Below are 10,076 nucleotides of genomic sequence, written 5' to 3'. Positions count from 1 at the left end.
TGATTTATTACACTTACACATTACGCTTTTATAATTATTAGTTGTAAAACGGTCACCAGGCAATATTATCGTTTATCGCAATAAATTTTGAGACAATTAATCGCCCAGCAAAATTTGTTATCGTGACAGGCCTAGTCTTTCACAGAGGACTAGTTCTAGGCTTATATTAGGATTTAGCTTAGGTGTAACAAGAGGAGGGTGGAGCTATTACCTTTAGTTTAATTTATTTAGATTCTAGGTTTAGCTTTTGTTTGTTATTTTTTGTTACACATTTGTTTTTTATTTTTTCTTGCACAAGCCAGCTTATGCCAATAATCAATTGCACTATTTTTACCATATTTCTCATTTTATATTTGTTGAGCGATGCATTTGTGGAACTGTCTTATAATAATTATTCCTTTTTCCATTTCTAGTTTTGAGTATTTTCTTTACTCAAGAGGAGGGGATGTTGTGGAATACTTATTTCTGTATCTCCTTGACACTGTCCATTTTCATATCTCGTTGATATCCCTGGACGTCATCATCGAGTTGATCTCTTTCCGTGTATCGGGATGGGGCAGGTTATGATTGGTTGTTCATTATCACATGATGTTAGCTGACAGTATATCATCGCATGGCCGCCAATGACGGGCGGGCCCACATCCAACAGACTTCGTGATTGTTTTCTGTTCCATGTCTGCCCATTAATAAATGACTTTATGATCAAACCCGCAAGACTTGTCTTTTTAACACCCTTTCGCCGTGTTTCTGACCATCTTCCCGCGACAGTGACAAACACCTTCAATATTCCAAACTTATTTTATTGAAAAATAGCCTTGAAAGAATACAGATGTGGTAACCGGACATTAAGAAGTGCTCAGAGCACCCAGAGGAAACCCACGCATGCATGGAGAGAACAGGCTAACTCTACCATGTAAGGTCTCTAGACCAGGATTAAATCCAGCAACCTTCTTGTTGAGAGGCACCAGCTCTACCAACTGWGCACCGTGCCTCAGAAGAAGCAGATCTTTTTCACTTATCTTATCCAAGTATCCTAAAATTAAGGAAACCTGTGCCGATAAACCAGCTGGAAAATTTATCGGTTCACCCCCGGTAATTACCGTTATTTTTCGGACAATAAGCCGCGACTTTTTTCCTGAACTTTGAACCATGTGGCTTATAGTCCGGTGCGGCTTATACATGGGTTTTTTCTTCAACCACCAGGGGGCTCTAATGCTCCATTTGCTTCAACCACTCGCTTAAAAAGAAAGGAAAAAAAGAAAAAAGTGATCCTTCCAGAGCCGACTGTTGACCAGGAAGCAGCATTTAAAGATAGTCAATGGCCAAAAACTCATAAAGGGGATAAAACAGACATTTTTCACGGTGGAATCTGACTGATAAAAACTTTGGAGCTTAATCCAGGACCAGTTTGTGGATAAACGTCGAGTGAAGAGCTGCTGACCTTTTTTCAGCATTGCACTCCCCGGGGAAGGAATCCCATGCAGTGACGTATGCTGGAGCGGGAGGGCTTTCCCAGCACAGCTTCAGAGCCAGCATTACCCCGGGAGGACAACAGATACCGCTGTGTGACGCAGCTTTTCTCAGCTTGTTTAACTCCGACACTGAAGAGGAGGACTTCGATGGTTTCAGTGTGCCGGAGGACGATGAATAAGACGTTTTGTTGGACCAGAAACTGTTAAAGAAAACTACCAAAATAAGGTCAGTTAAATGAACCGTATTCCTCCGAACTTTAATTCCTAAAGGTTTGCTTTTTATGTTTTGATGTTGAATTCACTTTTTTGACGACAAATTTGGGTGTACTGTTTTTTTATGTTGGGGGTGTGGCTTATAGTCCGAAAAATACGGTAGATGTTTTTTCTCCTGCACTCACCTGAACCTCTGCGCTTGGTGATGGACAGGACCCCCAAAGCGCCGGGACTGGCCGTGGTATGTCTGTGACATCATCAGGGAGTTCCTGCCCTGGTTGGGATTGGCAGCAAACTTGACAGTAATTGCCTCAGAGCTGCCAGGTGGCACGTGCCCGTTCAGATGTCTGATGGCGTCCTCAGCCTCGGCCCTCTTGTCATATCGGATAAAGGCCACGCCTCGAGAAAGACCTGAACAGCCAATCAAATGACAGCATCAATAACTCACCTGAGCTTCACTGACTCTTAGTGTAACCTGACATGTTTAAGAAACGAATGGTGTGCTCTGAGTCAGGCCAGAACCGATGTCAGTGAGACTGAAACTAACTTGGTAACATGGCAGTTTGGCAGGAATGAGGTGAGTGAATAGATTAAACAATAATTCACCTTCAAATCCAGGGTGTCAAACTCATTTTCACAGAGGGCCAAATGAGCACTGTGGTGACCCTCAAAGGACCAGCTGTAACAAGTGTTACATCTTTCTTGACCATGTTAAAAATAACAGATCTATCGATATAATAACAGATATATGTGTCCTGACTACATTTAAAATAACACAAATCTGTCCTGGCTAGTGTTGTAGTCAAGACCATCTAACCCGAGACCAAGTCAAGACCAAGACTTTTAGGGTTTGGACCAAGTTGAGACCAAGACTAAGGGAGGGCGAGACCRAGACAAGACCAAGACCAGATAAAAAAAGGTGCCCTAAAAGATGGAGTATTGTGTACACATGTACAGTGGGAGAGAAAAGTATTTTGTCTCTTATAGTTGAGGTCTAACTATGATGTAATCACAGGCCTCTCTCATCGTTTCAGGTGGGAGAACTTGAACTATTGGTGCTGACTAAATACTTTCTTCACCACTGTAGCTAACTTAATATGTTGAGCTAATATTGACCAAATGTTTGTGTGAGGGCAGAGGAAAGAGTTTTGCTACAGAGGCAGATTATTAACGTTAGTGACGATTAAAGTTTAAAGTTGACCCATTGTCTGAAAGTAAAGCTCTGCAGAATTTACAAGTTGCTGTACGCTTTCTCCTGGTTGTTGTCGTTGTTTTACAATGATATTATTTATGAATAATGTAGCCATTTGAAGACATCTTTTACAGCTGCCAGAGAATAACTTCTTACTTCCCTGGAGTGCTGCGTGTGAGTGAACACAGTGAGGATGGGTGACAGCTGCTAACAAAATACATAACAGCAATAAGTCCGGTTTGGATTTGAATCAGTACATTTTACATTTTAAATCAATGAAAACAAGATTGTTAACTAATAAACTGGACAATAATCTGGCTGTTTAGTGATATTTCCACAGTTGTGGTCATGACTGGTCTTGAACCAAAATTCCAAGTCCTAAATGTCGAGTCCGAGACAAGACCTTGACCATCAAAGAGTGGTTTTCAGACCGGTCTTAAGACCAAGACCGGTTTCAAGTACTACAACACTAGTCCTGGCTACATTTAAAATAACAGGAATCTGTCCTGACCGTGTTTAAAATAACAGAAATCCATTGTGGTGACCAGTTTTCGAAATATGACCAAGTCTTTCTCCTGGCTGCATTGCTGTGTGCGACAAAGAAAAGGACTAGTCACATGACTTACCAGTAGCCTGGTCCACCAGCACTCTGGAGTTAATGATGCGTCCAAAAGGGGCAAACATGTCTTCAAGATCCTGTTGGCTCAGGGTTCTGGGCAAACCGCTGATGTAGAGATTAGCATCTTTGATTGTGTCTGAACTCGGTCGAGCAAACGAAACCTACAGGAAGGAAACAGGAAGTGTTTCAGATCATCGTCTTCACAGGAAAAAACTAACTAATTAAATAAAATTACATACAGACAAAAAATAAATAAAATAAAGTACACAGTTGTAGATGGTGTTCAAAGAAAAAACAAGATATTTAAAAATATATAGACAGTGAAAATATGGTTAACATTTAACCAGAATTATTTTAAATAAAATATAAAACAAAATAAAACATTAAACTGGCTCTGGTTTTTCAAAATAAAACCGCATTAATTATTTTAAAAAGTCTTTGCACATGTCACACAGATTCAGAGCCAACATGTTTCAGAATAAAAAAAACAAACTTGACAGCAGAGGATTTAAACTACCTTCATCCATCAGACAGTTTGCAGGTGAGAGCGCCTCCTACTGTCCGGGGAACATAACACATCTATCAGGTGAAACAGAAAATCAAAGAGCACCTGTGGCACGTTACCTTGATAGTTTTAGACTGTAGCCTCAGGCCATTGAGGGTACTGATAGCCCTCTCTGCATCATTATGGTTAACAAAGTTAACAAAGCCGTAACCTAAACTGTGGCCTAGAGAAACACAAAGGAAAACAACAAAATAACATAACAAAACTGTCTGTGTTACAGCATCACATGTTCTGGAAACAAACAGAATTCAAACAAAGTACAGATCAAGAATCAGTACAAAGTTTCACAGTGTTAAAAACAAAATAAAACAAAACAAATATTCTGAACAAACCAAGAAAAATCTCTGATCTTCACCTCCAGTGTCAACTCTGAAGTCTGAACAATTGTCAGTTCAATAAAGCCAAATAATATCTGGTTATCTGGCTTTACTAAAACCAGCTGCTTTCTGAACTCACTTTACTCCTTTGATTGAATCCAGAATCTGATTAAAGTCTGTGTAATATCACAAATTTACAAGCAACACACTTTTAGGAAATGCAGTATCTGTGTCAGGAAGAACAGGTTAGGCTGCAACAAATCAAACGTCATATTTCAAATAGCAGTCATTTTCTGCTGCTGATTATAGATTTACACATGGACAAAACTGTTGGTGACCAAAAACTCCACAATGGTTACTGAAATAACTTGAACTGACAAAAGAGATAAAATTTTACAAAAAAATTTAACAATGAAAATCACACAATGCTTATGAATTGTGGTTCACGATTATTTTAATCATCGATTAATCTGTCGATTATTTTTTTGATTAATCATTAAAACACTTAATTAAATAAATATAAGTAGATATAAATCAATTTAATTCCTGTATAAATTAGGGATGCAAGTTATGAATTAAAGTGAAGTTGGTTTATCTTATAGATGGACCAACAATTAATTGATAAGCAGACATTTTCTTAAAAACCAGAGTTTTCTATTGAATCAAGTGGGTCATTTCATAAAATGAAGAGTTTTTTAAAATAATATGCTAAATTAAAAAAGAAGCACATCATGCTTCTGCTGTTTTAATTCCTCTAGATGTCACTGCTGCCTCKGACACAGAGGATCAGGACGTTTTAGTATCTGCTTTGGAACAGTTGGTCGGGGTGAAAGGCTCAGCTCTTAAATGCTTTGAGTCCTACTTATCTGACAGGAGTTTTTCTGCACATAATGGAGATTTTTATTCCTCAGAGGCTCCTCTTAAATGTGGGGTACCTCAAGGCTCCATACTGGGCCCCATTTTATTTTCTATTCCTTTGCTCCCACTGGTGTCCATCTTCAAGAAATACAATAGCCGTGTTTCCATCCAATTTAAATTGGAATTTTGAGAGATTTTTTTAAATTTCGCAAAAACGAAAAAAAGAAAAAAAAAGAAATGCAAATCAAACGTTTCCATCAACTGGCTTCAAGCGAATCATTTACGTCAGACACATGCGTGTAGTAAACAGGAAGTAAAAGTTGCATCTCAGGAAAATGGAGAGAAATTATCAGGAACGTCTTGCTACTATCAGGAAAGTTGTAATTATTCTGTCATCAACTAGTTTTGACGATTTTACATGCGGTCGGGAGACATAGAGAAAGAAATGCAATTCTTTTCACGTTACGGGAGTAACTGAGAATACGCCGACAGCGSGAGGAGGTTCCAGCTGCAGTCGCTCTGGTACCGGGACTGGTTTCGGACAGACAGCGGGAACAGCTGATCAACATGTGAGGTAAATGTTCGCTACGTCAGACCTGATTCGAAAAATGTGTTTCCGTCTTTCTTTTTGCGCATCAAATCTTTTTCAAAAAACCCAAAAACCAACTCAAGCAAGCGTATCAACTGATGCAAATTAGAGGAAGTTCTTTCGAATCAAGCTGTTTCCATCCACCTTTTCTGATGCCATACTTCAAAACGCGCATTAAAAAACCTTGATGGAAACACGGCTCATGTGTCATTTCATTTTTATGTAGATGACATTCAGATTTATTTACCTTTAAGATCGGGTGGACCTCAGCAAATGGAGAATCTGCAGAATTGCTTAAAGGACGTTAAAAGTTGGATGGAGCTAAATAAAACAGAGGTCATTGGGTTTGGCAAAACTGACCTGCTGGTAGGATTTAACAGAGCTGTTGGCTATTTGGATTTTGATTGTCATTTTGTTAGGAATCTAGTTCTTTTAGACAATAACTTTAAATTTGACAAGCAGGTCAGCGCAGTGGTCCGGTCTAGTTTTTATCATTTAAGKCTCATCAGTAAAGTCAAGCCTTATCTTCCACATAWTWCCCTTGAGAGGGTTATTCATAGGGCTGTGTATTGGCAAGAAGTTGGCGATACGATACATATTATGACAGAGGGGTCACGATACGATTTATCCCAATATATTGTGATACTGTAAGCAATGTGATATATTGCAATTTTTTTTGTCCAAAAATACTATTAAATAAAAACCTCTTAGCAGAAAAATAAAGAAAAACCAAAATTCATTGTCTCAGAAAATTCTAATATGACAGACATACTTTTGATACATTTAGCTGTGTTCTGCTTTGTGTGTATTTGATTTTATTTGTTTCATATTTCTTATTTCATCCATGTTTTCATTAGACTAAATTTGCCAATAAATAGTGGAGGCAGATGGYCKCCTGTCCTGAGCCTGGTTCTGCTGGAGGTTTCTTCCTGATTAGCAGGGAGTTYTTCCTCTCCACCGTTTGCTCAGGATGGGAGRCTGTGATGAAGTGATTCAACACAATCTGCTGCTAAATTCTTTACATTGTTCTTTTTATCTACAGTGTCCTGAGACAACGTGTGTTGGACTTGGAGCTGTAKAAATAAACTGAATTGAATTTGTTATTTTATACGTTCTGGATTTGTTTTTTTGTTTTTTTTTATAAATTCTGGATTAGTTTTTGTTTTTTTTATAAGTTCTGGATTTGTTTTATTATAAGTTCTGGATCTGCCTTTAAACAGGTTGTATTGAATGAGCAAGCTCAGGGTCAGAGTCCTGATGAAGGACCACATTTGAGTTTTGAACAGTTTGAGGAGTTTTGAAATGACAGTTGAAAAGCTGGGAAAGATTAAGTCCAACAGTTTTCTCGACTTGTTCAGAACAGAAAGTTCAGGAAGTTAATGAAACCTTTACAAAAATTTATAAAACTTGAAATAGAAAAATGAAAAATAATTAACAATTTAAAAAAACTTTCTGATTAAAAATGTTTTGCAATTTTCATATTTTTATCTGTAAAATAAATATAAATTAACTGAGTTTACATAAGTCTGATTAAAAAGGCATCAAATACACGCAGACTGTTGTCAATAAAATGTAAAAAAGTAAAATAAAAATATACAAGAACTTTGGTGAAAAAAACATCCAACATTATAAAATTTAAAAAAAATTACAAAGTAGTTCTTAAAAAAAAAAAAAAACATTTTTGTTTAAAAAAGCTGAAATAAAACCAAATGTAGCTGATTGTCTGTTAAAATATTAAAAATAAAAAAATTGATGGAGGAAACAAAAAAACAAGAAACATATTTATGCGTGTATTATGTGATTTCATAATGCTAGCCCTAATTTCATACAGACTTCAGGATTTTTCAGCCTCGGCATGCACATCAATAAAATAATGAAACTCTTTGGCAAACTATGATTATAAGTTTTGTGGAAGTGTCAAAGGAACATAAGACATGATGTAGCAGACGACTTTCAGACAGTCAAATAAAAAAACTACCAGGAACCTTCCACAGGACACTTGCAAACATACTGGTGTCGCTTTAGTTGGGGAAACCATTTAGTTGGAGGATACCGACTTTCACACAACACCAGTAAATGCAAATGGCAGCCATTACAGACACCTTTTGCCAAGAAAGAAACCATGTGTTTGTTTCATCATGTGAGCAGGCCAGTCGTACACTAAAGTCATCGTTTGGTTATCCTTACTGATCCGCTGCATCGAGCCTTTTCTTACTAACCTGAAGCCAAACGCTCGTCAGCACAGAGGAGCATGTGAAGCAGGAGCTCTGTGACCCTCCTTTCTGCCTTCCTGTGTCCAAGTGGGATTGGTCTATTTTTGGAATAAACCACCAAAAGTAGGGATGCACGATATATTGGCACTAATATCGGTATCAGTCCGATAGGTAAAACTGGGTCGATATTGATTGCCCACTTTTTATCTTTGTGTTTGTGTTTTGGGAGGGGAGATGGCTGGTTGAGCAGCATGTGTTTGATTATAGTAGTGACATTAACGCTGCGTAGCCAAGAATAACTGAAGTAGAGTCATGTTGGAGGTCTGCTCATTTGKTTACAGTATCAAGAAAAGACCCAAGTGTGAACCCTAACTGCCAACTGTTATGGAATTATTTATTCAACAGTGCGTGTATGTATAATTTGTGTGTTTGTTTAATATCGGTAAATATCGGTTATCGGCCATAATACCAATAATTATATCGGATATCGATATCAGCTGAAATTTTCATATCGGTGCATCCCTAACCAAAAGACAAAGAGTATTTATCGTTTATGAAAAGGGTTCTCTGGATCTTACAACATGACACTTTGGTAACATGAGTCTGCTTTATAGAGGTGAATAAAGTATTGATCAGTAAACACTGGTCTGGTCTGGTCCGGTCCGGTCTGGTCTGGTCTGGTCTGGTCTGGTGGTCTACATGTAAAACGCTGTAGAATAACAGCTTGTTTGGGTCAGTTTGACATGATGAGGTGCTCTGCTCTGAGTGACAGCTCTCTGGTCCACAAGCAGCCATTTGTCCATGAATTATTAATTACTTAATTACACAATACGCCTCAGGCCCACCCCACCTCCCAAAAAAATACAGTGTACTGCAGTATTTTCTAAAGTTTATACATCAGTTTGAAAACAGCTAGTGCTTTGAGTAATTATTGAGATTATTTTTTTCACATTATACACGCATAAATACTGTAAGTGTTCATCAGTAGTATCAGTTTGTGTATTCTACTGCTAAAATACTGAACTGGCAGAATAAGAAGTATATCAGCATATATAACTTAGAAATAAAAGTAGCTCAGTAAATAGATCAGTAATACTGAAGACCAGTTACTTGTTTTCACCATGAACATGATGTCAGATCATTGTAAAGTTTTAAACATTTATCTGTACTGTTCTTTATCCAGGGAAGATCTACAATAAATAACTTTAAGTGTTAAAAGAAATTGGAAATTTAATCTGGGTTTTCTCTGGACAGAGTCAAAATGAYACATACAAAAAGGAAATACATCTATAATTTCCAATACATCTGTTAATAGTGGTAGAAAAGGACCAAACGTGTCTTTTAATTTTACATGACCTGTTAACTTCCTGTTAGTGATTATGATCGACTGCTGCTGGTGGTTTGTCTGCCAGCACTGATCAGACTGATCATCTGTCCTGCTCAGATATAACTGGTTCTGATGTTCAGGAACAACCCAAGAACCAACAAGGTCCCAGTCTGTCAAGAACTGGAACACCAGACTCCCTGACCACCAGAGTCCCCGACCACCAGAGTCCCTGTACAACAGAGTCCCCGACCACCAGAGTCCCTGACCACCAGAGTCCCTGTCCACCAGAGTCCCTGTCCACCAGAGTCCCTGACCACCAGATTCCCTGTCCACCAGAGTCCCTGACCACCAGAGTCCCTGTACAACAGAGTCCCTGACCACCAGACTTCCTGTCCACCAGAGTCCCTGTCCACCAGAGTCCCTGTCCACCAGAGTCCCTGACCACCAGAGTCCCTGTCCACCAGAGTCCCTGACCACCAGAGTCCCTGTCCACCAGAGTCCCTGTCCACGAGAGTCCCTGTCCACCAGGGTCCCTGACCACCAGAGTCCCTGTCCACCAGGGTCCCTGACCACCAGGGTCCCTGTACACCATAGTCCCTGTCCACCAGAGTCCCTGTACACCAGGAATATTATAATAATATTATTTTACACTCTGTGGGTCTAAATATTAATCAGACATTTATAATATTATTTTATACTCTGTAGGTCTAA

The 10,076-nt window shown here is 38.6% G+C and overlaps 1 protein-coding gene across 1 annotated transcript in view; it reads right to left on the bottom strand.

Moving 5' to 3' along the window:
- LOC106537261 (ELAV-like protein 1) overlaps positions 1 to 10,076 on the bottom strand; it is a gene marked incomplete at its 5' end in the record, with an annotated part of 14,378 nt that overhangs the window by 2,152 nt on the left and 2,150 nt on the right. Inside the window, 3 exon segments of the mRNA XM_014034648.1 lie at positions 1,871 to 2,096; positions 3,504 to 3,657; positions 4,121 to 4,224. Of these exon segments, the coding sequence (XP_013890102.1) occupies positions 1,871 to 2,096; positions 3,504 to 3,657; positions 4,121 to 4,224 (484 nt within the window).

The sequence above is a fragment of the Austrofundulus limnaeus genome, unplaced genomic scaffold (assembly GCF_001266775.1).
Source record: "Austrofundulus limnaeus strain Quisiro unplaced genomic scaffold, Austrofundulus_limnaeus-1.0 Scaffold2215, whole genome shotgun sequence".
In the NCBI taxonomy this organism is placed as follows: Eukaryota; Metazoa; Chordata; class Actinopteri; order Cyprinodontiformes; family Rivulidae; genus Austrofundulus; species Austrofundulus limnaeus.
The sequence above is the reverse complement of the archived record's forward strand: the minus strand, read 5'-3'. Positions and strand labels throughout refer to the sequence as shown.